The sequence below is a fragment of the Durotheca rogersii genome (assembly GCF_024521655.1).
Source record: "Durotheca rogersii strain YMJ 92031201 chromosome Unknown GGS23scaffold_8, whole genome shotgun sequence".
NCBI classification, from domain to species: Eukaryota; Fungi; Ascomycota; class Sordariomycetes; order Xylariales; family Xylariaceae; genus Durotheca; species Durotheca rogersii.
The window spans coordinates 1,462,548-1,488,189 of NW_026251239.1; the positions used below are offsets into that span (position 1 = coordinate 1,462,548).

The 25,642-nt window shown below is 54.1% G+C and overlaps 5 protein-coding genes across 5 annotated transcripts; all 5 read right to left on the reverse strand.

Moving 5' to 3' along the window:
• Positions 1 to 1,998: 1,998 nt before the first annotated feature.
• Positions 1,999 to 3,143, reverse strand: GGS23DRAFT_566072 (uncharacterized protein). Its single transcript, XM_051516250.1, has one exon. It carries the CDS (start codon positions 2,883 to 2,885, stop codon positions 2,184 to 2,186), a length of 702 nt encoding a protein of 233 aa, XP_051372657.1. The 5' UTR covers positions 2,886 to 3,143; the 3' UTR covers positions 1,999 to 2,183.
• Positions 3,144 to 5,579: 2,436 nt separating this feature from the next.
• GGS23DRAFT_522593 (fungal-specific transcription factor domain protein) lies at positions 5,580 to 8,381 on the reverse strand. Its single transcript, XM_051514662.1, has 6 exons — positions 8,020 to 8,381; positions 7,698 to 7,844; positions 7,521 to 7,640; positions 7,169 to 7,379; positions 6,583 to 7,096; positions 5,580 to 6,485 (listed from the first exon to the last, which is right to left on the reverse strand). The coding sequence occupies exons 1-6, from the start codon at positions 8,066 to 8,068 to the stop codon at positions 5,805 to 5,807; spliced, it is 1,722 nt and encodes a 573-aa protein (XP_051372658.1). The 5' UTR covers positions 8,069 to 8,381; the 3' UTR covers positions 5,580 to 5,804.
• Positions 8,382 to 12,051: 3,670 nt separating this feature from the next.
• Positions 12,052 to 13,085, reverse strand: GGS23DRAFT_596433 (uncharacterized protein; the record flags this gene model as incomplete). The annotated part of the gene is made up of 2 exons (XM_051518477.1): positions 12,052 to 12,190; positions 12,967 to 13,085. 2 exons carry the CDS (start codon positions 13,083 to 13,085, stop codon positions 12,052 to 12,054), a joined length of 258 nt encoding a protein of 85 aa, XP_051372659.1.
• Positions 13,086 to 13,870: 785 nt separating this feature from the next.
• On the reverse strand, positions 13,871 to 14,431 carry GGS23DRAFT_620842 (uncharacterized protein; the record flags this gene model as incomplete). The annotated part of the gene is made up of 1 exon (XM_051521133.1): positions 13,871 to 14,431. Exon 1 carries the CDS (start codon positions 14,381 to 14,383, stop codon positions 13,871 to 13,873), a length of 513 nt encoding a protein of 170 aa, XP_051372660.1. The 5' UTR covers positions 14,384 to 14,431.
• Positions 14,432 to 20,141: 5,710 nt separating this feature from the next.
• On the reverse strand, positions 20,142 to 25,266 carry GGS23DRAFT_620844 (uncharacterized protein; the record flags this gene model as incomplete). Its single annotated transcript, XM_051521134.1, has 2 exons — positions 20,142 to 20,364; positions 20,423 to 25,266. The coding sequence occupies 2 exons, from the start codon at positions 25,264 to 25,266 to the stop codon at positions 20,241 to 20,243; spliced, it is 4,968 nt and encodes a 1,655-aa protein (XP_051372661.1). The 3' UTR covers positions 20,142 to 20,240.
• Between the last annotated feature and the right edge of the window lie 376 nt (positions 25,267 to 25,642).

A 25,642-nucleotide genomic window follows, 5' to 3' on the forward strand; every position in this document is an offset into this window, starting at 1 on the left:
TGAGAGGAGTGACGCGCTTCGCGGAAATCTCCAGCTTCGCCGCCGGAGAAGTACTGCGTCTTGCATGCGCCGCGATGCTCGAACTACTCCCGCTGATGTCCTCGTCTAAACGCGACCCAGCCCGTGACTCTCTTCGAAGTCGTTTCGCGAATTCTGCTAGGCGTGACCGTCAAGAATCGTCTATCAGCCTTCGTGCTAATTTCCTCGACATCCTTTCCGATGTACGAGAGCATTTCGGCAAGGTGATATCGATCACTTACTTGGTTCGAGGGGGGCCGAGAAGAGCACATCTTCTCGGATGCCGTCGCTTGTGCATGGGGCAGGCAAGGTTCTCTACGAGTTTCCTCTCGGAATGTCTTCGCCATACGTGACCTTCATAGGCGCGACTTTGGGGTCAACTATTAGGGCCATGCAGAGTTATCATAGGCCCGTGATCAACTTTCTAGAGCCAGGCTCTGTCACCAAGAGGATCGGGATTATGACTGTCAGTGCTTAGACATCTCTCAAGCGCTCACTAAAGAAGAGCACGCTTGGGACCCCTTTAAATGCCTCTTTGCATTGGCCATCGGGGGCAAGTCACGAATACGGGTTGGCGTTTGGCGGTCCGTAGAGCAACGTGCCACCCCCTCAACGACGCTCTCCTTACCAGTCCAGCTCTCGATCCTAGAGGCCGGGCCGCGTGGTGTCTCATCCTTTGGAAATAGCTAAGGGTCCCCGTCAACGATAATTACTCCGGTCCCCCCAAAGGAGACAGTGCCGCACCTCGAGCTTCTAGTTCCTCTTCAACCCGCGAAAAGCAAACAACATGGCGACAACATCTTTCAACGGTTGGCCAAGAGCCGACGGCTCCTCAAGACTGGCCGGGTACTAGTAAACGGGATGGTGTGGGGTACATCGTTCCAGCATTGACAGCCTAGTGTTGGTGGAAACCAGATTCACGATCATACCTAGCGGTCTCAGCTCAACTATCTCAAGCACTGCTATAGCTAGCACCTCTTGGCTACGCGAGACAGCTCCTATTCCCGAAGCTGAGTAGCTCTCCAGTCGACTTTTGCGGCGTTCACGGCTCTTGGCTCCAAGACCCCCGTTTCCTTATTGGGGGGAATCCCGTCTAAATACAGTTATGGACCTTGTTGGTATTCGCCTTCGTCTACGATCCTGTGACACGAAAAGTCCCGACGGCAGCCATGTAGTTCAGCATTCCAACTAAGCGAAAGATCACCCCCGGGTGCTAGTTTGAAGCTGTTCTGGGACCGTGGGGGACTTGGCCGGAACGATTCGAGCCCAGGCTCGCTCGTTATGCTTGCTGGAAATCCCGATCACGATGCGTCTACGTGAGGCATATTTCGCAAGTTACACAACAACGCGGGCATGTCCTCTCCCATAGCCTTCTGTCTGCAGTTATTTTTTGAGTAGCGCGGGATGTTGTCGAACACGAACCAGCTCCGTCGGACCATCGATTGACCACCACCTCATTTTCTACGCATGTAGCTTCGGTGCCCTCTCCTGGATCACTCGCGCCCTAGGACTGGGATATATGCTGTAAAAATGGGCTATCACCGGCCGTAAGTTATCCGTACTGTCGTAAGTAGAGTACTCACACGGCGGGTATCGGGCCGCGAAAGTGACATGTCGGTCGGTTCTCTACGACGACCCCAGATCGATTAGCGTGTGAAGTAGGATAATCAGGCAATATAGGGGCGCCACGAACACTTCCTATCTTATGACCGGCAATAAAAATTTTTTGAAAACTAGATGGGGGGATATGCATGTTATAAAGCCATCGCTGTCTGCTTACACTCTCGTGTCCAATACGCATAGCTAACAACGTCTTGTTAATATGGCGTTGATTCCCGATTCGAACCTGAGCCGCTCTGGTAACCCTGGGATGGCATGTCAACGCAAACACCACTCGACCTGTCGTGCGTGCTGCCACTGCTCATATCCCCGCTTCTAATCATGTAGGGGCGGCTGTCTCGGTATCTTGCTTGCTTGCTTGCCTGCGCAGCGAGGGCTTAAGGCCTTGTTCTGGTGGCGTCCCAGACAAGCGAAGCCCCGCCAGCGCGGGCCAGACTCCGATTGGACATGCTGCTCGACGTAGGTCTCAATGTTTCTTGTTCTATACGACGTATATATGCGCACTTAGATGCCGCCCAGAGATACAAGGCCTCTTCCGGGAATCCTCAGCATGTGGCGAGATGCGGAAAGTCAGGGCTGTCTAAGGGCGAACAATGGTTCCCCAGATAAGGAAACACATCCTTCGATACCGTCCTCCGTGCCGCCCTCGTCGGGAGACTTCTCTTGCTCGGAACTAGAGACAGTGGCGGGCTCGAAATCTTTAGCAACGCCGCCTCGATATTGTTTTTCTTCTTTTCGGGGACCGAGCCGCTTGCTATTTCATCCGATGGCTTGACGGGAGCGAGACCTGTCAGTCTTTCCCTAAGCCCCTTATGTATCTGCCTCTCCGCGGTGACCATCGTGAGCGAATATTCCAAGTATTCCTGCCTGGCTTGTGCGCCATCATCTGCGGAAGCGGGACACCCCTTTTCTACTTTTCGTGTCCGAGAACCGGGACGAACACCCCCTCCTACTGCTCCTTTCCGTAGGGATGCATAACCATCAGGCTCATTTATACGCCGGACGCCCGATCCAGTACGAGGCCGGCTTGGCAATATTCTATATTGCCATCTCCACGCTCTTGACTCGCGATGATCCACGATGCGGCTCCGGCTGTTGAGATCGTCTGCCGGTAGTGATCTCGATATGTATCGAGGAGGGCGGCATTCCCTCTCTGGAAAGCCACGTAGCAGTTCCGCTTCCCTCCCAGGCGAGCAAGGCTGCCTAGAAGGTCGCACCAGATCTCGCGCGACTGCAGTGGTGATCATCCCCCGCCGGGCTTGGTTCCGTAGCCTACTGCGTCATGATCTAATTCCCGCACCCAGCAGTATATTTTCCACCGTCTAGTCGGCTGTGGACACCGTCTTTTAGGCCCGGATATGCATCCAGGGAACTGGAGGACATCATGACGTGACTGGCGCTACGGGCGTAACACTGCACGGCGGGCGTGCTGAGCGCGCGCGGCTTGCGAGACAATTTTCAGCCCAGGGCGGTGGCGGGCCTGTGTCGCGTACCCGGCGCTTTGCCTACAGTCGCAATTAGCCACCTGAGAGTATTTTGGTAATATCGCGGGGACTGGGATACCGCAAACCATGAAGTGGGTGTGTAATTAAGCCTTCTGACTGCCAGTGAGATCGGTGGGGGTTCGTTGTGCCCCTTCATACTACATCGGGATCCGGGTTGGGGTATGAAAAGAACCGAATTGGCTACCCCCATTGTCTCGAGGGAACAGGTTACTCCAGATTCTATAAATGACCAAAAATAACGCGCTGGTTCGAACCTGAGGTACATTCGCTAATCATGTCGGCTATGGTGGCACCCATCTCGCCCGCCACCAGGCCGGCGGTGAACCTGGATCGTAGGTCTCAGTCCCCGACGATTGTTCTGCACGGGAGACCTCTTGAATGCTAAGCCTCTCGCCCTCTCATTTGCCCCAGCCAGTAGGCGCTCAGCTTCAGGATGCTAGGCTCCAGGTGGCGAGCCCCTACGCCAGCAAGTGTGAGACTTTGCGGACGTGGCTAAAGGGGGCTTGACTGTCTGGATAATCGAAACTCGTGTTGTAATTGCTCTGGTCCATAGTGGCCGGCTACCGAGTGCCCCAGAGTACCGAACGCTCAGCAAAGATGGCTTCAGCACCGATGAAGTCCCGCCGCGTTAACAGCACGCGGTGCGCTCGCAGTTTCGGGGGGCTCTCTAGTGATGCGTTTTAAAGACGGAGCAACGCGACGAGTCCTTTAATAACAGCCCCTGCGCCGCCAAAGATCCGTGTAGCAGAGGAGGACATTCGGAGTATGCGCATGCTCCTATTGAATCTCGCACTTCCTAGCTAGTTACTCGAGCCTTGCACGTCTCCATTAGGGATACTCGTTCTTTCAGAATGGAGGGGATGGAGATACATACTTACGTTTTGTCAAACACGAATTTTTTAATTCCCAGCTCATGTTTCCAGCGTTGTGCCGTTGTCCACACTCAAGCTAAAACCACCGGTCGTAATATGTCCAGGCTTAAGAATCGCTCGGTCGAAAAGAGGCTCCACGTATCCATGTTGTAGACTGTCGGCTACGACTATACTCCCATTTTCTCAGCCTTCCAGCTAAAGGCGACAACATCTTCTAGGTTTCCTCCTAGTGGCCCGACGCACGTACCCGCCGACAGCCTCGGCATTGGATGAGAGATGTCCTCGCTCCAATCTTGTGAAGACTTGGGAGTCTTGAGATCGATGGTGTTCTCCTTATATTATCGATGTCACCCAAGTGTCGTAGGCGCGTATAGTCTAGGAAAGACGGTTATCACGTTAATTATATGGACTCACTCGGTAGCTAAATACACGGGTGATCTTCTGAAAAATTCCCAACATTAACACAGATGTTGCAACTCCCCAGGAACCTCCGACGAGGCTACATTGGCTCTGGTTGACTTTGCGACAGTCTCTCCGGCGTACATGAAAGGCATCGGATGTCGTCAGCGCATCTCTCTGTCGATGTTCTTTTCGCATCCAATATTGGCTGAAGTCTCCACCCGGCTAGCATTAGTCGTAACGCGTATATATCACAAATTTGCCACTGGTTATGGCTCTCTTCAGCTTGCTACACGATTCTGTCAGGAATTTGTTATCGAGTCCGGCGGATGCGCGGCTGGGCGGGTTTCGAGCCTTGAAGATCAGGAGGTTGATGATATGGTTGTTATGGCAACAGGCATGGAATATTCTAAGTATTCTCACAAAGCCTCATTACACGTCGAATGGCTGTGATGCCGGCGCTTGATGTAGTTTTAAACAGCATTCAAACTGACGAGGGGGATATATGCCGAGCTTCTGAAGCTGGACAGGAGAGATACAGGGGGTCCACTGTTTCCGAATCGAGAGAAACGCACATAGACGATTTTATTGTATTCATATCATCCGGGACACCGAACCGCCTGTGGCGATAGTCCGTAAAATGCTAGGGATAATATGGCGTGGAGTTCGGACATAGTTTCTGGAAACGCCCTGTCCACAAAGGTGTTGAACACTACGTGATGATTTTACCTACTATCCTCGGAATGCCTAAGAGCTCGATAACCATTCTTCTAGAATTACTGTATTTTGCGTCAACTGCCCGGATGAGGACTCCGGATTTCATCGCAGCTGAGGCTCGAGTAAACAGATGACGATCGTCTTCTGAATCAGCTACTTCCACCAGCGCCATTCCGGGGTCGCTTATCAGTCACATCATTACCCTGAGCGAAATGGGATAAGGTTGCATGACTGTTTCTCTGCGGCGAAGGAATAGAAATCGAACTGCCGAATGTTAGGGGCGCTGATTGTTGGTTGTTCATTAATATGGAGGGGACCTGAGACACACATATTGTGGAATGAGCATTGTCGCTTAACTCTCACAATGCCACGAATGGGTAGGCAGGGCTGGTTGCAAGCAAGGGGAACGGCGATTAGCCAGAAATGAACAGCCTCATCTTGAGATGACTACGTAGTTAACTTCTATCTCAGAGGACGCCAGTGAGTCTAAACGCTCGTTATACAGACATATAATGCGGCCTAACTCTACAAGCATTGTTGAATGCGCCGTACAGTATACCAAAACTCGAGTTGCCTGCTACCCGGAGTTGATGAGGGAAGGGACGTGCAAACTTCGCTCGCCGCAAGACAACATATCTGACTTCTAAACGTAATTGGGAACCAGAAGACGTTGCTATAATAGCTGCAAATAGTAGTTGGCGAGATTATTCACCGACTGGAGCTTCTGCAACGTCTCGACGGAGGCGCGGAGGGACCTTTCTGCGTCCTCGGCCTCCTTCGGGTTCATTTCCCCCTTTCGAGTATCTAGGTGCTTCGCAAGCCTTGATGCACCTAGGTAGATCGTAAGGGGCATAAACGTATGGGCTTTAAAATAGCCGAGGTGTTCGTGTTCCTTAGCGAGGCGGGTGATCTCTTGAGCCGCCCAGTAGCCCCTCTCCTGGAACTCCCACACCAGGGATTGATTCTGATCGGTTCTCGCAAAGGTCTCCGTGATACGGCCTAGATATATGACCGCCGAGTGTGCAACCATGTACGAGAAGATGATCATCGGATCCTCCGCGACCGTTAACGAGGGGTGGTTGACCTGTAGGTTGTTTAGGCGGTGCGTCAGCATGCCGTCCAGCCAATCGTGCCTCGACGAAAAATCGAGGGGCGCGTTGCTGTACAGAGACTCTATTGTGTAGATCTGCTTGTGAGACAACGCTCGGCTGCAGATGGTGACCAGGATGACGCATTCCGCGAGCGGTGAATAGAGGCGTATTTCTGCAGAAGACATGGCTTCGACTAGGAACGACTCCTGTGGCACGAGCCCTCTCTGAAAATCCTCGTCCCGGCACGGGAGACGCGTGAACACCTATTCAAACGGAAAGTAATCAGCCTTGACCTCCGCGAGGTGGTGCCTACAACCCCTACCCCGTACGTGGCTTATGTTGGGTAACCCTGGAACTTACCACTTCCTCATTCAAGGTCATGGGCGCCCCCTCGCTGACGCCGATGAGCCTGTCCAGGCAGTAGGCCACCCAGAACGTGCGCCTCTTCTCCTCCAATGAAACCGGGTCGTCATCGCCCTCCAACCCCGGCGGCTTGGGGCCGTCGAGGTCGTAGAGCTTCAGGAACTGTACCAGGCGGAAGACGCGCCCAGCACTCAGCCACCCGCGCCGGTAGTTGGCCCTAGCAAACTCGTAGAAGGTAATGAGAATCCATGATTGGACATGTTCTATGTGGCATATTAGAGAGTCACTGCCGCTCAGGTCCATCTGGTCGAGCATAAACCGCGTCTTGGCGTACATGGAGTCTTGAAAGCCGCCGAATTGGCTGGAGAAAGCTGTGGCGGACGTCCACATGGCATACTGTAAACATTGGCGGGACTCGCTCACCGCGCCTGGGTCGTTTATCCATTTGAATGTCTTGGTCTGGTTGAGGATCGGGACGACGGGATGAACACGATCGAAGTAGAGTTGCGTCCTGTAAGCAGAAGTAAGCGATCTGGAACCCCCCGTTGGGTTTTGAGGGGGGCTTGAAAAAAGGGGGACCAACAAATCCGCTCTTGTTAGATCCGGTATGAAGATATCACCCACCGAAGTAGGACTTTGCTTTGGCGAGGGGTATGAGGTTGACATGGTCGGCAAGACCTGGATGTCGGGATAGAGAATGGGGGACTGAGGAGCCGTCTCCGGGGCCGCCCAAACCAAAGGTATCGCTGTATTCGGCGGCTGCTGTTCATGTTGCGATAGATCCCAGTCTGGCACTGGCATGACGCGAGTTAGCATTTCCCCGTCCTATAATAGTGGGAGCTAGGTATGTTGAGGATGTCTCAGATAAGTCGGAGCTCTGGAACAGGCAAAGCCTAATGGTAGGGATGGAGGGGGCAAAGTTTCTCGATACATACAAGGAAACTGCTCTGTAGATTGCCCCTTGGGTTCGGCCTCGTCTAGCAAGCCGAGTTCGTGAGAATCCGAGGCCAATGCATCCTCAGACTGGGCAGAGGAGAGGCGACGCTCGAGGGCGACTATCTCGGCATTTAGTACCCGCGACAATGACGGCACCAACGCCGACGATGACCGACCTATACGGCTACGAAGAGCGCCGATGCTACCTTTCTTTGGGCCACGAGGCACGCGTCGGTCGTTGACTTCGCATTGAACCTGGGCGTTTGCGCAGGCACCGCATTGCGGGCGCTGTCTATCGCATCGAAGCTTCTTCTTACGACATTCTTCTCGGTTTAGCCGAATTAGCACTAGATCCAGCGGTGAGGAGGCACTCAGGATGCCTTGGTCTCAGGCTTCTGATCCTTTCAAATCCCCCCCCCCCCCCCCTCCTCAGGATCCCGGGGTTCAAAGCGCGAGCTCGTCACTCGTGTTGCCTTGGGCTGAGACGTAAAGACGTACCTTCGCAGGCGTAGCCTGGTTGCTGACGTGGCTCGGTTCGTCCATACATGGCGATGGCTGGAAGACGGATAGGTGTACTGGAGCTGAGAGTGTCAAAGACGCAAACAATCCGGAGGCAATTGTTGTGTATAGGAGTTGGGGCGCTTCTCTTATATCCTCTGTCGAAAAGTGATCATCAGATAACTCTACTAGGAACGCCATGAACGATGGACTAGAAAATTGGCCGACCGCTCCGTATCATGGGGAGAAGAGGACGGGAATAAGTAGCCACGCGCCAAGGTAGAAGGCGACGCTTATATACGCCACTCAATGAAGTACATAAGATAATATGGCGGATGTTAGCAGCGCCCATAGAAATAGAGTGTGGTGTATTAACATACCGTACAACGCCCATTCGATCTCGATACTTCGCTAACTGCGTAGGGAATTTCTAGCGGCACTCGGTTCGGGTGGAGATCTACGAACAAGAGAAGGAGAAAGAAGATAGATACAGTTGTGTTTTACATCCGACCCTCGAGTTGGACACAGAGGTCCGAATCATACATGGCTTATCGACTGTTTAACCAGGCCGTCTTTCTTCTATACACCACCTCGACATCCCAAGCGGTTCAAGCCCGCAACCACCTTACCTCGACAGGCCCTGGCCAGCAACCCTCACATCCCGCTGCACACCCGAATAGTCCAGGCGCTATGGCAGATCAGTCCAATCCCCTTTCGCGTAGATCTTGGGGACGGTAAACGGCATGACGCCCCCCCTGTAATAGTCCCATTTAGCTACGCCTTGCAGGTTTCTGGTCTCTTCTTGGATGGCTATCCTGCGCTCGTGGGGACTTCGGATCTGAGGCCGCTCTCTAGACCACAGTTCTGCTGCTCTCGCTCTCGCGCTCTCTATAAGAACCAGCCCCAATTTTAGCTGCAGCTGCATCTACACAGTCTAGGCGCATCTGCAGTTCGATTACCGACACGAGGCGTGTATCGAGAGACTATTTACCAAGTCTTCGCCATGCCGGTGGTACAGCTTCCGATTGCACCATGCCGTCAGCTAGGTACCAGCCATAAGCCATATGAGCATACGCAAGATGGCGTAGGAGTTGACGGCAAGGAGGGAAAGTCATCTTGCGCTTTATTAATTGCTCAACCAGCCTCTAAATCATTGACACACTCTTCGGAGGTCTTTGTTATGGCTCGCTCTCTAGACGGCCTGAAGAGCCAAGCTTATGGCGGCGGTCGTGCAGCATATCCATATTCTGTTACGACGGTACCTGAGGAGGTTGATACAGACAAGACACTGATGAGGTAATTACATGAAGGGGGTTTCCCCAATACCTCCTCCTTCTCTCTGCCTCACGAAATGGTAATTTGGCTCTGACAGTGAGGCAATGGAACGTCGAAATGCATCCCACCAGATGGATGGGATGTTAGCCCTATACTAGCCTCAAAGCCAATCCTGCGCAGTGCGTTTTCATATTGAAGCAGCAAACCCGATGACCTTTGAATGCGACGTTTACCTTGACGCTAACAGTCTCAGATCTCGAGGCTAGAACACATTGCAGCGAGACTGGGGCAGGCGTTGCCTTATTTTGAGAAACAGGGTGATCGCAGCTTCGGACGAATACAAGAAGCCGAGCAGACCCAGACAAGAGATGACAATCGCGGACTCCTTGTTAACTCTGCGGGGGATTGCACTCCCAACTGAAAATATACCATATATGTATCTATGATCTCCAGCGAGGGTGTTTTCGCTAGCGTGCTCTTCACCCCCATCTCTTCCTCCTAACCCCGAGCTCCCCCAAGTCTTCGGCTCCGCTGGGATGGGTGGGGGGAGAGGAGGGGGGACCCTTGGTCAAGGCCGATATTGCCCGTGGACGATGTCTCGGATGGATAGGAGCTTAGGACGCCACAGATCGAGCTCTTAATATGGAGCAAGGGTCACGACTCGCTGAGAACTGAGCCGTCTGCTGAGGATTGGTCTATCTGTAGACGTATCACGCAGGTGTGCGGCTATTCTGGCCCGAAGATCTTATCCTAGTGAACCCCATGTCCATCGGCTCCTATCTCAGTTGACAGGCTCGGTGCACCCTATTTCTTTCTCGTTTCGCCCATCTAATGGTACCGTGGTCAGGGTTCGATCTAAATAAATTACCGTTTGGCGATTGCCTGAGTCTCATCGCCTTGGTTTCGAGGTAAGGGGAGAATGGGACGAAACCAACTATCCTTCGTAACCGCTCCAGACCCTGACGCCAAGACGGGAGGATAATATAGCGAGAGGTTAAAAATCAAAACCCTCGGCCCCGTCCACACCGCTGGCAAGTTGCCGAGGTGGAGAGCAGTCCGGGTGCCCATACCTACTCGGGGAATCTCTGACGGATTGAAGATGTCTGTGAGCCTGCTAAAACACCCTAAGCTACGGCGTCTGCCGCGTCCCCGAGCCCGGGTGCTGGCAAGGGCCGTCTTTGCGGACATCCCATACGAGCAACCCTCGCATGGGTCGCGAATTCATACTCTGCATAGTTTCAATCATGGCTGAAGCCCACAGCAGAGTCATGGAGACAATATACTTGCTCCGTCGAGCCCGAACATTCATCTGCTTGCATCGTGGCGACGCTATCGGGCATTCGATGACTTTGGATGTCCCATCTTGACTCAGAGACTTACATCAAGCTTTTCTCGTCCTCACCAAAGCTTTCTTTGTTTTATTGAGTATCCAAAGCTAAGATTGACCAAGATCGTCGGAAGGCTCTGTGATCTTCGATATTGAGTTAGAACGTTGTAAAGGGCCCCTCTCCGACGGAGTTACCACCTCAAATAGCTCGGCCCAGGATAGCAGCGAGGACAGATAGGATGGTGCCCGAAATGGAGACAATGAGTTACCTGGAGAGGCATCACCATTTGTACGGCTCCTCTAATGAGGGGGGCCCTTTGCTATTATCTCGTAATACTCGCCAGACATCTCGGCAGGCTGAGTATACAGATGCTGTGTTAGCTCGGGCCATAACACTTTGTTACAGGGAAAACACATTCATGACTGGTGTTATTCACATCATCGGCTGCCGATAACGGCACATGCCTAAGAGAATAAGGCTAGTGGGTATAGACAGACATAAGGGAGAAGGGTCTAGACAAACGAACGTTAGCCGTCTTGAATTTCAGGTGGCACAAATTCATATATTTCTTGCAGGGACTGGGTCGTCGGGAGGCAGTGAAAGGGCGGTCACGTTCGTTTGTTGAGCGACCGGAGTGAGTTACCGAATTCAATAGCAGCGTAATTAGATGGTGGCGAGGTTGATAGCCGAGATGGAAACGTCCGTCACCAAAGAGCTGCATGACTTGCTAGATGTAAGAACTTCTAAGAGCTGCGAGTCTTGACAGGCCCCTCTTGACGAAAGGAGGGACACACTCAATATTTCCTAGCTTAATATTTCCGATGATTCCGATGTTCCGTTTTGAGGATCTCTGCAGACTAGTCGAACTGAGGAACGTAGTTCAACCCCCCCCTCCCTCCCCCCCGGTGGAGAAGCCGGCCAGATAGTTGAGGGCAATGCTAACGTACCTAAGTCGTATCTAAGATGCCATTGCTGAGGAATACAGAACCCTTAGAGGACATATGGCCGTGTTCGATATCGTGTTCGCCGATTATGGCGAGTCTCGTCGCCGGCGCCTATATGCTCGGGCAGATTGGTCACAGTCTGTACTACGACATACCGCACACCGGAATGCACGAGAATGAGCCTCACCGGGGAGACATGTGCAGTCGAGCCTTCTACCCTTACAGAGCCGGTCGATGTTGACGACACGAGGTGGGATGGGTAAAATTACTCACCCAGGCCATCATCATATGCTCGTATGTTTGGGGTTGAACGCCACGGAATCTCACCGCCCTATATAAGCCGTGATCACACGCCCTAGTGTGACATCTGAATGGTGTAACCCCTCTCAATCTGGGATGAGCCGGGTCCAATTTATCACATGGAATTGGATTTCTGTGCGAGTAGGTCGATCGGCGGAATTACTTAGGTACTATGTAATCTACGATTATTTGACCACTATGGTTCGCAAGGGCCATCGTGTCGTTATGAAGCCAGCCTTGAAGGGAGGTCCCCGACACGGCGTCAAGGACTTCAGCATCCCCGGCTTCTTGTCTCTCACCGCTGTTGCAACCAGAATGTCTGCGCTATTCAGTACGAAATACGTCAGCATCGTTGGGATGATTCTTAGTATATCTTCCTTTTCTGTGGGGCCGGCGCCACCGTCAGCCGGCACCAGGGGAACATCGTCATGGTGGCCCCCCCGACCCGATGATCGATCAGGAGGAGGGATCAGAAGGCAAAGGGAGATAACGATCTAAGGGCCATTGCCCACGCCATCCCCCGCCGGTTCGTCGTTAGACTAACGTTGTATAGGCACGGGCCGCTCATGCGCGTAAGATCCTTTTTCTGCTGCGTACCCACGATGTAACCCACGATCATTTGTTATAGGTACCTACCCCAGACTATCCCAGGCGCTTGGCAGCGCGGGGTAACCACCGCTCCTTATAGGCATCGATCGCCATCGTTATTCTGGGCATTGAGCAGGTATGTCGAACGCTAGGTAGAGTAGACATACCTAACATGGCGAACAGATGTCGAATACAATGAGATAACGGTTTAGCGGCAGCGGTTCTATTCATTACGCAGATCACGCAAGCGCATCGTGTCGACGAGTTTGAAGCATGTAATAGAAGGCGCTGCTTGTGAATTCCGAGTGTGAAACCCATCTTATCCACCCCGGATCCCATCTGTAATTTGTATTTCGTCTTTCCATATTGGCAAATCGCCGTGCCCTTAGAAGTTAACAACGATCTTTGCTACCGAAATACTATTTGTAGAAATATCTATATGCTTTCTGTATGTGTTTTAACCCCTTGCTAGCTACCTATGGGTCCGGCTTCGCCTTGTACGCCCCGCTCACCAGCGCGCGAGCGGGAGGAAGCGGCGGTAGATCAGCTCGCCGACCTTGTCCATGAGATCCGAGCCCCAGATAAACCTCGTCTTGACACCCCAGAACCGTGCCCTCAGGGCGACTGACATACTCGGCCATAGGTAGCCTAGCCCAGTGTCGATCCGTGCCCAGCACAGTGTTCGGGAGCTGGAATGCCTCCTCTTAATCGTCCCCCCAAAAGACTACCCACGACGACGGAGCAAAGATTTTGCCGAACCCCCATGAAGGAACCTCGAGAATATCATCTGATTCCCAAGATCGGATATCGCAAAATGTAAAGAATTGCCGGGTGCCCCATGAATGTGTCTGTCCTGCAACCCACTGTGTCGGCCTTATCGGATATAGGCAGACTCGATTTGGAACATCGCCAGGCTATTCTCCGATTCTCCGGCGGTATCCCCTATTTAGTATTCACCGAGTCCGGCCTCTTTTCTAGAGCTCACCCAGTGGTTCGGAATAGTATCGTGGCTCATAAGTGACGCTTGTCAGTCATAAATTGCTCCGATGCCCGCCGGAATGATTAGATCAGGTTACAGGGCTCTCTCGCCTCTTAGCCAAATTCCCGTCTTCTCTCTTTCCAATTAATATGTAGAGAACAAATCCGATTTTGACTCTCTACGCCCCTTCCAGGTCCGTAAAGAAAGATATTATGAACATGCGCCTGTTTACGAATTCTAATATCACTGAATAATCCCCTGTACCTATAGTTGGGCGAGGAGTCTTAATACCACTTTCCTGAAATGCACTGACGCTCTCACGATAGTATGTTATTTTGCAAAGCACTAATTCTGATTTCTCACTACATTTGGATGATAACAATATCGTTTCGCTACTAATAGCTAGTACACGACGTGCAGGTAATTTCTACTCCTACCTATGCACAACGGATGTCTAGGGCGACTTCAGCAAGCATGTCGATGTAGCGGTCCCGTTGCATTCGCTCGAGGATTTCAAGAACGAACTCGCACCACATCAGGTCAACAACGCGGCTGTTCCGTCGCTCCTCGTCGGTGACGTCCAGATCGTTAAGTGTGGCCGGCTTCCAGTCGGATACGGACAAATCGCAGAGGTACTGCTTTACTTGATGGACGAAGAGGGCCTCTGCCCACGGCTCCTTTGTCGGGGGGTCCCTTGCCCACTGGTGCAGGTCAGCAAAATCCAGTAGGGGTTCGCTTAGGATTGCATAGACGCCCGCGACATAGTCCTTCGCAGCGATGGGTTCGAGGGATCCGCATATGTTGGTGTGATATTCATCGAATGTGATCTTTATGAAGAGTTCATTCCGCACTTCCAGCCTTTCCCTACCTTTGAGCCTCAGGATAGGTGGTATGTCTCGTTGACTATCTCCCTGGAAATGATACTTCTCGGAGATCTTCTCTGGTTCCATTTTGTTGAGATTCGTTTATCTTTGATTTTCGCCACTCTTGGCTTGGTCAACTTTACCAAGTATTAGTTATTTTGCTAATATTATCACGAAGAGCTCGCTCAGCTTATGGTTTAGCTTAGCCGTGTGGCGTGCTGCGCGCAAGACGAGCTTAATATCAGAACGAGAATCACTCGGAAACAGTAACGTTGAACGAAACTAGCTGCGAGTTCAATTTCGTAAGCGTTGATATCAAAGGTGATGCGCGATGAAACTAGGGGAGCCTGAACCAAACCTACGAGCACCTTTTTTGTGCGGTAAAACCCCATGCTTTGTCGACATAGTAGTACAGCTTGTTCCCCCTTTCTCAAGCGTTTTGGTGCAAGACCCTGCCCTCCCAGGACGATCATCGATTACTTGTATCCGCAAAGGGATACTGGAGGGGACCGTTCTCCCTTAATCGGATTGTAATATCAGGAATCGTTCAATGCCGTTATATTTCTTGTTTTCAACCCACGCCCAACCGCGCTGTAGGTTTCGTAGTAGCCCATTGGCGCCATATTCTCTCGCAACTATTGTGAACTCATCTAGGTTGGGTATTTTGCTGGATTCGGTGTCATTACGTGTAGAACTTCGGGTTTCAGCTACAGGCTGGGCGGATGGGGAGCAAGTCCTGTGGAAAATCCGAACTATGTTAGCCTGCACGTCTGAAGAACGGAGCATATAAGTATGCCTGAGTCTGGACACGATGACATAGACTGACAATTACCCGTTTGACACCAACCCGGCTCCTAGTCATAACTAGGCGTTCGCCCGACTCGTGATTATCTTCTCAAGCGACTGGAGGATGATCCCATACCACGGGAATCGTATTTTATTGTTGTACGTGTCATTATTATCCACCAGACCTATCATATGTAACCCCCTCTTCACCACCATAACCCCCCAGCTCAGTACACAATCGGCGGGAGGATCAGATCGATCTCATCACATTGCCAACCTCCAAATAAGGCTAGTAGACTGCTAGCATGATTACACATATACATATCTGTGCCATTGATTAACCAATGAGAGAAAATACTTATTGAAAATGAGGACGAAGAGAAGCTATTGGCTATTTCGTTTCTCATAAATACACTGTACATGAAGATTGTGGTAGAGGTGACATGGGGAGGACCTCATTCCAAGTCTACCCAGGCCAGCTGTAGGTCCCATGGGCGAAGAGAAGTATCCTTCTCTCTTCTCTCTTCAGGTAAATACCCAGTAACTGGAACCATAGACTCAGGGGTACCATCACAGTGCCTCGAGTACATAGGTGCTAGGTATACGCCTATTCAGGATTTTTGACTCTCCAAATGGACCTGATGATGGTTCACCTAGCGATAGGCAAACGTGGGTGCTGATCTTGGGTTAGTAGAGACATATGTAGCCTTTTTGGAGATGGTTGCCTCCGGCGATAGAGAAACATTGGCTCTTTTGGAGGTGGTTGCCTCCGACGATGGGGAGACATCTGACCAGAAAATGGAGCACACAGTAAAATAAATAATAGGCTTAAAATAGATCAACTAGATCACAATCTGGGTGATTGTGAGGTCTGGGGCGCCTCTTTCACAATATATAAAGGGCCCCTCCCTCCCCTCCTCCCTTGTTTTTCACTCTCCCTCCCTCCTCCATCATCAAGACCAACACACACTTCAACACATGGCCACCATCATGGCCAGCCATCACCAGTATCCCCAAACCACCACAGCTCATACCCATCATCACCTGCTCTTCCTTAGAAACCACCTTCACTTCTCATCTACAGCCGCTGGCTGGGCGTATTTCCATCACCATCATTGGCTACTGTTGCATTCCTGACCTTACCGCCTGCCACCGGCATGGTCCCGGTGGAGGGGGAGAAGGAGTGCAGAGAAGTGTCGTCAGAAAGGTATTGACAACAAGAGTGTCGATCGGACCTCAAAAGCATCAAACGTAAGTCCTCACATGTATCCGTCTCAAGGCATCATTACCCTGTCACCCTCCCCTCCCTCTCCTCCATCCGTATACCCTAGTGGGATGGGGCAGTCCCCCAGTATAAACCCCAACTTGAACCCTGCCTTGAATAACCACACGAACGATCCCTCGAGGAATGCCTTGAGTAATAGGCGTTCCGTGTTGAATCAACGAGCTAACGTGCTTATGAGTCATCTACACGAGATTTCTACTTTCGTGGGAGCCCTGTTATACTTGGGCCATGGCACGATATAACAATTGCCTCATACTCTGGCATTGAACTCAACCTCCCCACTCATTTCCCTTTGCTTCCTCCTCACAGGGGCGGAATGGGACAGGAACTTGGCTTTATCGAGTTCCTCTCCTGCTCCCGATATGGGAACATTGTATAACCTACCGGTAATTACCAACAACTGAGGCATGTACTGGATATGGACACTGGGGTTTGGGGGCCTGAAGAACCCCGACCATAATTTGTCCGTGCTGCAGCGGCAGACATTACCCCCGGGCGACTCGCGATAGCGAGGCCCTGAAAACAGCTATCACCACCAACTATGTCCTGGGCCTGCTCCCTCCCTCACCGGAGGCACCGACCTGGAGAGCTAGAAACTAATGCTAGAGCATGAGGTACGTTGAACAAATCTCATAGGAGAGTTATTCAAATACTAATGGTGACAACAGGGCCCTAGAAGCGGATAGCATCCCTTTACCTACTTCGACTGTCGCCATCAAAGGTCGACTCCTCGACCTTATACCATTTTACAGCAACACAACGCCTTACGAACCGGCGTGGTGTGGTTGTCAACGCTCCGTGGTCACCCTACGGTGGGCGGTCGGTGTGGTGGCCTCCCACTAAATGGGTACGGAGAAGAAGCGAAAATCCAGAAAGCCACTACACACCAGTCCACACATCGGAGCTGGTTGGCGATACCAGCATCTCGTATCTTCCACACACGAGGGAGGGGGTGCAGGCTGGCAGAAGATCTGGAGGTCTTTGACCCATCCTACCGGCCTGCCTCCCCTCGACGTGCCATACGCTCCCTGCGTGCAACGAGTAACGCCCGATCTTACGTTGAACTGGAACAGCAGAAGGACGTAAGCGTTATAATCCGCCTACATTCCCACCAACTCCCATGGCCCCCCGACTAGGGAGGGAACCACTCCCTCCCGCACGCTGGCAGCGGGGTCGTACTGCCAATTAAGTACGCGGGCCGGGAGAAGAGGAAAGAAGGACTCGACCCTTCTCCCTCCTCTCCCAGGCGGAAGCGGTCGTTGCAAAGATAGGCGGGGGGGGTAGGCAGTCTGCTAGAGGGACGAGCCTTAACCATACGGGACCCGAGCCCCAATATGGTTGGTGAGTCCACCACTACCAGCAGATATGTCTGCCCCTAGGCCCTCGGGAGCTTCACGGTGCTGCTCCCGAGGGCTTGAGCATGTACACATCTGGTGGTGCTGCGGGGCCCACTAGTAACACCTGTTACCGCTCTGCTCTGCTCTGCCACGCAGTCAATACCCCAAATCCAACGGGGTTTGGAAACTCTCAGCATGGCCTAGAGCCTCGGACAGAACCAGCCGCTACCGACGGGTTACAGAGGAAGAGGATGACTCGGCGGCTCTGGGCAGGGGAGGGAACCACTCCCTCCCATCTTCTGCCTACGCAACACCACCGTTAATCAGACAAAACACTCACCGGAGGGGCCATGGGACGAAAAGCCGGAGTCTCATGATGCGTCCCGTGGCCGAGCAGGACAAGAGGCCAAGGGCGGGCAAGCCTTGCGGCGGATAACTGTCGCCTCAGCATACTCGCTGCCCTTACTCCCTATGGCCGGCGCTTACTGGTGGCCAGCCTTAACCAAGGGGGACCCCGCCGACACACAAATGTCCCGCGCTCATGCCGGGGGAGGGAACCACTCCCTCCCAAACACCCTGGAGACACGCTGGGTTGTCGCCAACCAGACACCCCGAAGGGGGGGGGCAAGACTTGGGGAGATTCAACCCATATCCCCCCCCAAAACGCCATCACCAGAGGTCCCTCTCAGAGGAGCCGCGTGCGAAAGTTACCACCCGACAATCGGACTCCCCCCGCCCTGCCCCCCGGCGATCCTACCACAGGATCGCGCAGAAGGAGGTAGGGCCGAAGAACACATGGCAATGTCTGGCGACCACTGCCCCCGCCCCCCCCGCGTGGGGGAACAGGGCGGCAAAATAGCTACACAACACTGCCTCCGCCTTGGGGCCCGGCCGGCGCCCGGCAGGATGTTCAGCGTCTCGTACGCTTGGGCGCCGGCCGGGGGGAGGCGTGGTAGGGGGAGGGGTAGGGCGGGCCGGCAAACCATGGGGCGTGGGGCGCCCTCGCGCCAGCCCCTCCCCTACCCGCCCCGTCCGCCCAAGGACGCAACACAGCGTACTGTCGGTCGCCCTCGCATTACCTACAGCGCCGTCAGCGGGGGCCGGGCGGGGCTCGTGTCGAGACTTGGTGTCTCTGCGGCAATAAGTCTGCGTTCATTTCCGTGAGAACACCCGCGCCGCACGCGGGACCTCGCCTCGAGGGGGGAGTGGGATGCTGCTGGTGGAGACTAGGTGGATGGGCATGTGGTTGGGGGTTGGAGGGGGAGGTTTGGCGAGATCGAGGAGATCGAGGAGGAGATCGAGGAGACTAGGCATGGCTGTGGAGAGAGCTTTGAACCCAGAGCAGGGTCGGAGGGCGTCGGGCACTATACCTACACAAGAAAGCTCACTGCGACTCACGGCGAGAATGTGGTGGCGTGTATGCGTCTAATACCGAACAGACGCCTTCTCAAGAGGCCCGATAACTTTAGTATTTCAACACTCGTATACTTATTGTCACGAGGAAACCCTACCTGTACCTACCTATATAAGGCTGCATAGCCGACGAGAGAGGTGTAGGCGTCTACGTTTTCATGCGACACGTATATAGTGTCGCGTAAAACGTAGACGCCTACATTTACGCTTTGCGGTATGCAGGCATATAAGGGCTGGTTCAATTGCTACGTGACATATAGGTATACCAGATATGACGAACTCAAGAATTTGCTAATGTCTCACATCTTATAGTTGTCTTTGGGATAGGATAACTAGCACATACCTGTATAAGCAGTCCAGAACTGGGATTCCCCCTTTCCCTGATATCGAGGTGGGCTAGGCCCCATTCCCTAGCCGACGGATGCCCCAAGCGTTAAGCCTGTATATGACCGTGTAGCATCTCTCAGCTTGGGAAAAAGCAATCGAGCCGAAACGTAAAAAAGGCCCTCGTCCGCCCTGCAGAATGACCCCGACCCCATCGTGCCTCTCTATATATATGCATGTGTGCCAACGCCGTAAGCGACAAATATAATACTACAGTAGCATCTGCATTGGCGACAGTAACAATAGTAGCGACGGCGGTAGCTACACCACCACTACCACCAGCGACGATATACCCTTGTTCAAGCGCTTGAGGCCTCCCCCTTCGTTATTCGGTGTCCGTGTGCTCGCGGCCGTATCGTGTAGTATCGTGTCGTACAGCCCCCTCTCCCTGCCCCGAACATAACGCATTCATCCTTGCACCTATGTCATCCACGATATGTCAAGTCGCTCTCTAAAAAGTGTCCCGGGTCCAAAGTCGGCTTCTAAGTGATGTTCATATATACTGTATGCGTGGATATATATGTTGCGTCGCGGCATCGTCATCGCCGTCATTATCGTAATCCTCCTCCTGCTCTTCCTCATAATCCTCTTTCATCTCTCTGAGTGGATCCCCATTACAATCAACACTCCCCCCCCCCCCCCCCGGTATTCTTATTCTTCACCCGTCACATCCCCTAACCTCTCCCTTGCTATGGGTAGCCTGTCGTGGGTATATGTATATATATATGTGTGTGTGTGTCTATTGGAAGGTACCCCTAATCTTGGCAAAGAGCTCCGTATCGAAGAAATTGTATTCCGTGTCGAGCTCGCAGAATTCGTGCTGCATAAGTAAGCGCTCTGCCGTGGGCCGATCCCTAGGGTCTCTGCAGATCCCGTTAGCAGTCGACGAAGAGGCGGGGGAAGAGAGATAAGACAACATACACAGTAAAGCAATCCAACATAAAACCTAACGCGTATGGACTAATCGCCTCGCGCACGTCGTCTGCGATTGGGGGTATCTCGCCATTAGCGATTTTGTAAATAGCGCCCACTGCTTCCTCCCTGCTCCAGGGACGCCGTCCGGCGAACATTTCCAGCACGACGCACCCCAAACTCCAAATGTCAACCTTGGCGCTGTATCCCTCGCCCTGGGATCGGATCACCTCGGGGGCCATCCAGAATACGGAGCCCTGCATCGAGTTGGTCTTGTCGTTGCCGTAGATGTTGTCCGTCTTCTTGCTGATACCGAAATCCGAAATCTTACAGGTGCCGTCTACATCTAGCAGGATGTTGTCGGCTTTCAGGTCGCGATGCAGAATGCCTTCGCGGTGGAGGTACGCGAGGCCCGAGAGGGTTTGCCGCGTCAGAGAGCTCACGACGGGCTCTTCGAACTTGCCGTGCTTGCGCAGGCAGGACCCGATACTGCCACCAGAGATGTACTCGAGGAAGATGCTGATGCTCGTCTCTTTCCTCTCGCAGCCCAAGTACTGCACGATGTTGACGTGGTCGAGATTCTGCATCGTGTCGATTTCCTGATCGAGAGCCTTAAGGAGCTCCTTCATCTTGTTCTTATCACCGCCCGCGGCTTTTGGATTGACCTCGACTTCCTTCACGGCCAAGAATTCGCCCGTGGTTGCGTTCATACCCAGGTATACGCGTCCGTAGGTTCCCTTCCCGATCAGCTCGCCCTTGAACCACCGGAAGGTAGTCTGTCGCTTGGGGATGACATCTTGGGGTATCTGCGGCACTATCATAGAGCCGCGCTCCGGGCGTATCTGCACGACGTTGGCACCAAACATCTTGGTGCTTTTCCGTCGCTGAATCGTCGTCGACGCTCCACCACCGCCGCTCGTTGAAGATGTGGTGAAACGTTTGTTCGCTTCGTGAGCGCCGCGTGCCACCTCTCGAATGGACTTCATCCGGCCGAGTCCGCCAGACCTTGCTACACTACGTGTCGCAACCGAGGCAATCGAAGGCGGGCGCTCTAGAGCCTTTAGAGTAGACTCATCGGAACCGAGCGTATCACTTTCGTTGTAGATCGATGACCTCGTAGTGCCAGTTTCGGCGGTCGGGGCGGGGAGTTGCACATCTAATGCGGGCGATGGAAGGTTGGATTTATTATCCTCTCCCGGAACCTCCTCGTGTTCGTTTATCGGCGATACCGATCGTTCCTGTACTTGGCTTTCGTCGAGGTCAAGCACGGGTTGGTCGAGATCGAGCTCGGGGAAGAAGGCGTCGAGGTTGCTGAGCAAAGCCTCCGGGGGCGGACGGTTGGCCCAAACGTCGCGCTCGATGAATGATTTCCGGCGATTGATTCCGCTGTCGTCCGACTGCCATTGATCCGATCCTGGCGTCGCCGGCGTGCGGCGGTGAGAGTCGCGACCGCTCCTGACACTTCCGTCATCATCTTCCAGTTCGGGAGTGTTACCATTGCCAGGCGAATCAAACGATACAGAGAGACCCTTCCTAGATCTCGAGGTCTTGACTCTTAGATTTGGCCTCCTGCCCTCGCTCGACTCGGAGTCGCTATCAAGGACGCTCGTTTCGTTACGGCTCGGCTGCTTGCGTATGGACTTCTTCGATGGCTGTCTTCCCCTCATCGGTATAGCGAACAGCCCGTCGTCCGAGTCGTCACCAGAATCGTCATTCATTGGCCTAGCAGACTCCGTCGGCTGGGAGAACTGGACGTCCGTCTCGGTGAAATCCACATCGGGCCCGTGAGACTTGCGGCGGTTGGCCGTAGTATTTCCTGATCCGGCGGCGGTCCCTCCAGGGGGGTGTGCGGTACTCGGGCTAAGATCGCCGGGGGACGGTGCTCGTTGCGCTACTTGATGCATTTTAGTAATCGGTTCAAGCGCGGGTTTTCCTCGGTTTCCAAGGGTCTGGCTGCCACTAGGCGAGTAGTCTGGTACGAGGAACGGGATATCACCGCGACCCCACGTTAGGGAACCGGGCGAGCCAGACCTCGACCGAGGGCTACTACGACCTGAGGCAGCTATGCCAAAATCAACGCTTGCCATTGCTCCCTTACCTCTTTGTTCCGTGTGGTCCGCCCCGGCCATGGGGCCTGGGGCGCTCCGGGGGGGCGATACCGAGCGTTGTCGTGGTGCTATGGCCGACGGTCGACCTAGTCGGCCCCAGGCACTACCCATATTCACCAAAGCCCCGAGAGCTGAGCCGGCTGGCGGGGAAGGAGGCCCGAGGGGCCGTCTCTGAGAGGCATCCTGGTTCGACTCGCCTGTCGAAGTGGCTGGCCGCTTCGGGCTGGTAAACTCGTCGATGCTACCCTGAGATGGCCGCATACCGTGTCCTGTCTTTTTGCTTAATGAGTTGGCCTTGATGAGGGTCGCGGTCTCTACAACTGGTGGCGCGGGTGCTTTCCTATGGGGGAAGAGGTTGTCGGGTTTCTTATCTTCAAAGGGCGAAAGGCGGGGGTGATCAAAATCTACATTCCTGCCCACGATTCCGGGGGAGATTTCCTGCGGCGAAGACTCCTTGATGGCCTGCCTTCGTTTGCTCAAATACGCTGCCTGTTGCTTCTCGACTTCGGCTCGGTACTCGCTGGCTCTCGCAGCTAACTCGGCTTCGTTCGGCTGCGAACCTGTGGAAAGCGTATTAGTTCTCGAGGTAGGCGGCGAGGAGCTTGACCTGGTACGCTGGCCGTTAAGGCGGGCATATGTGTCCTCGTCCACGTTAGAGCCCGGGCCCGTATATCCCGGAGACAGCAAGGCGGGAATGCTGCGGTTGCCGTTGCTGCTAGATCCGCTAAGTTTGATATGGAATTTGAGAGAGCCCTGCGCGTCGCCCTTATTGCGTTTATGGATCCATAGACTCTGGTCTTCTAGCGCTTCGTCGTGTGGCGCCCGTCCTAGCTCGGTTAAAAAGATATCGAACCCCTTCGGATCTGGAAGACATAGGTTCATACAGATCGTGGTGCGCAGGTCGGCAGCTGTGTCACAATCCGTGACGTCGCACATCCGGTAATTCCACCCGTCCATCGTGACGAGGACGAATACTTTGGGGAAATTCTTATTGCGCCTAAACTTGGGGGCCGAGTCTTGAACCGCTTCCGGCGGGGGGGTCCCGAACCGGCTCCCGAAAAAGTGAGGTTTCACTAAATTAGGACTGGTTGGCGAGTCCTCTTCGTTGGGAGAGGGGAAAGAACCGTCCTCCTTCTGCTTGTTCTTCCGCTTCAAGAACCCGAGGAAGCTCTTGTTGTCCCTTGCCATCGACGGCTCGGCCGAGGTTGGTCGTTCGCCATTTCCGTCGGTGCCGTACCGCCGGTCGCCGCGGCTACCGTGAATCATATCGCCAATTCCGCTCATGCCGTTCCGCAGAAGTTGACCAGCCTCGGGTGGCACGCCGGAGCCATATATCGCGGCGCTCGAAGAAACGGAGTCGGCACTGTTTCGGGATTTATGATGGAAACGGCTCGAGGGGGATAGGTTACCCGACGAGGGCGGAGGTAGGAAGGAGGTCGAAAGTTTCGGACTCGAGCCGGGACTGTCGCCGCGAAAGGCAGATCGGTGCGTGCCGTCTCCCTGCTCGCTCGCACCCGGGCTCATCTTGCGGCCGCTCTCGATGTCAATATTCTTCAAGATAGCACGGTGGTTGGAATCGGAGCTCATGGTGCTGCTGAGGGTCGGCATAGTCGTAGACCGCGTCTGCGAGAAACCCCGGGTGGTGCCCTGTTTGATGGGAGTGTTGGGGGAATCCACATCGGTACCAGCCCCCTGCGCATGGGCACTGCTAAGAGACTCTCTGCTGGCGTGAGCGGGCAGCGACTTCGAGCTATCGACCGGCTTCCCAGTTACTATACTCCGTATCAGACGCCGCATCCGTTTGCCCTCCTCTCTTTCCCGGGGCTGATCCCAGGCGGTGTTATTGTTGACGCACTCCTGTGCCAGACGTGGGTACACGAGCTGGTGCATCATACCAAAGTTGCCGCGACCGCCCCGCTGGCTCCCCAACTCAAGGAATTGGGTGCCGTGGATATTGAGCCCCTTAAACGTCTCCTGCCATTCCTTGGAGAAATGGTTCGCGGCCAGCCACAACAGGACCTGATCGAGGGGCCACTTGGCTGCTAGCTCGGGGGCGATGTCGGAATGGCTGATGGTCGAATTCGACGTGGTGGACATCATCCGATTGTTGAACGCGTTGGCGTAGAGCAGCCCCCGATTGGTCTCGTCGGCGGGCGTCGTGCTCAGAGTATTGATACTACTCATGGTCTGGTTAGCTGTGGGCCACGCGCTCTGGGCCGTGTTCGAATGCGAGGGCTTGTCCTCCGGGAAGAAGCCCGGGATACCGACACCCTCTCCGTACGTATCACCTCCCGGTATATAGGTGGCGGACACCATGGCCTCGTTCGGGTCACCCGAAGGTCTATATGTAGCCGACATGAGATCGTTTGTCGGTGGCGGGGGAGGTGGTATTGATAGGGTCCCGTTAGAAGCCTGCGAGTGGAGTTTCGGGTTATATGAGGGTATAGGACCACCTGCCGGTGGAGGGGGGATGGCGAATCCAGGCTGCCCGCTATAGGAGCGACCCCAGCTGGCTTGCCACGAAGGCTGCGGCCCCAGAGCGCTATTCGGCGGGGGACCAGGAGGCGGAGGCAGCACGACGCCGGCGGTCGCAGAGGGAGCACCGGGATACCTTGGCGGCGGCGGAGGGAGGCCCATCATCGCGTTCAACTGTCCGGGCTGCTGGCCGGAAACGGGAGGCGACATAGGCGGGGGCGGGGGCACCTGGAACGGCCGCGCCGGATCTCGTTGGGTGTTCTGATACATGGTAGGCAGAGAAGGACGAGACGAGACGGCACGGCACGGCACGGCACGGTGCGGGTCAAGCTCGACGGAGAGATGCCGCCACAAAGCAAGGGTGAGATGTCGCGGCAGGCTCGAGGGAGAGGTAACGATCGAGGTTGGGATCGGCGGGCGTGGGACGGGGGGTTCGAGCGATGGCGGGAAAGAAGACGACGGCGAGATTTTCTCTGGCTACGGCTACGAGCAGATCGTTAAATGGTGACCTCAGCGGTAGACGCGGTCGCGGCGGAGCGAGCTTACGAGTCTTCGAGGGGTTCGTTGCGGAGGCGAGGGATGGGCCGAGGAAAGTGGCAATTGGTGGGCCAGCTCCTCTGGCTTTACCCGCCTTTACGCCAGTCGA

What these genes read in the sequence shown, in the direction of transcription:
- GGS23DRAFT_522593 (XM_051514662.1), bottom strand. Translation starts at nt 8,068, where the DNA reads ATGTATGGACGAACCGAGCCACGTCAGCAACCAGGCTACGCCTGCGAA. An exon ending in ATCTACAGAGCAGTTTCCTT is followed by an intron (nt 7,380 to 7,520) that starts GTATGTATCGAG and finishes GCGTCATGCCAG; the next exon opens with TGCCAGACTGGGATCTATCG. An exon ending in GATCTAACAAGAGCGGATTT is followed by an intron (nt 7,097 to 7,168) that starts GTTGGTCCCCCT and finishes TTCTGCTTACAG; the next exon opens with GACGCAACTCTACTTCGATC.
- GGS23DRAFT_566072 (XM_051516250.1), bottom strand. Translation starts at nt 2,885, where the DNA reads ATGATCACCACTGCAGTCGCGCGAGATCTGGTGCGACCTTCTAGGCAG.